Raw genomic sequence first — 644 nt, 5'->3', positions numbered from 1 at the left:
GGTTTGCGGGTGCTGGCTGGATTCCTCACGGTCAGTGTTGGTGCATAGGGGCATGCACTGCTGGGCGTGGAAAGTGAGCGGCAACAGCAGCTTTGAATTTGGCGTCATTCGAGACGATGAGAAGAACCATCCGGAATCCCTTCATGTGCGGGGCTTGACAGGCTTCTACTCCTCATCAACTTGCGGAAGTCGCCTGCCGCGCCCAATTCGTGTGCCATCCAGTGGCGTTGTGGAGGTGCAGTGCTCCATCGACACGGAGCAGGTGGTGTTTCTGGTCAACGGCCGTAAACAACTGCAACAGCCTCTCAACTTGCGCAATTGGTCGATCGGCGAGCCTATCCGCTTGGCTATTACGCTTTGGAACGGTTCGTTGCAACTTGAGCGCGCATGCGCCTCTTCCCAGATGTGTTTGTGCAGGCCAGGCCCTTTCCCGCCTGTCTCACCCTCACATGCTTTTTTTTAATCCTCTCCCTGTCACCCCTTGTTACACCCATGCATAGGAACTCGATTGCGACGGGAAGAGTGTGTGGCGCTGCAATCCTCGGGCCTGGCCCTGGCCGCCTCCCCGTCCTTGTCTGTATCGTCGGCCGCAACATCGGACACCGTTGGCGCTCATAGCGCCTCCAATACGGAACCATTGTGCA

At 57.5% G+C, this 644-nt stretch overlaps 1 protein-coding gene across 1 annotated transcript; it reads left to right on the top strand.

Moving 5' to 3' along the window:
* Positions 1-52: 52 nt before the first annotated feature.
* MONBRDRAFT_13211 (uncharacterized protein) lies at positions 53-365 on the top strand (the record flags this gene model as incomplete). Its single annotated transcript, XM_001751106.1, has 1 exon — positions 53-365. A coding segment is annotated over one exon (313 nt), but the record flags the coding sequence as incomplete, so codon positions are not given.
* Positions 366-644: the final 279 nt, after the last annotated feature.

The sequence above is a fragment of the Monosiga brevicollis genome, genomic scaffold (genome assembly GCF_000002865.3).
Source record: "Monosiga brevicollis MX1 MONBRscaffold_264 genomic scaffold, whole genome shotgun sequence".
NCBI lineage: Eukaryota > Choanoflagellata > Craspedida > Salpingoecidae > Monosiga > Monosiga brevicollis.
This window is presented reverse-complemented; position numbering and strand designations above follow the sequence as displayed.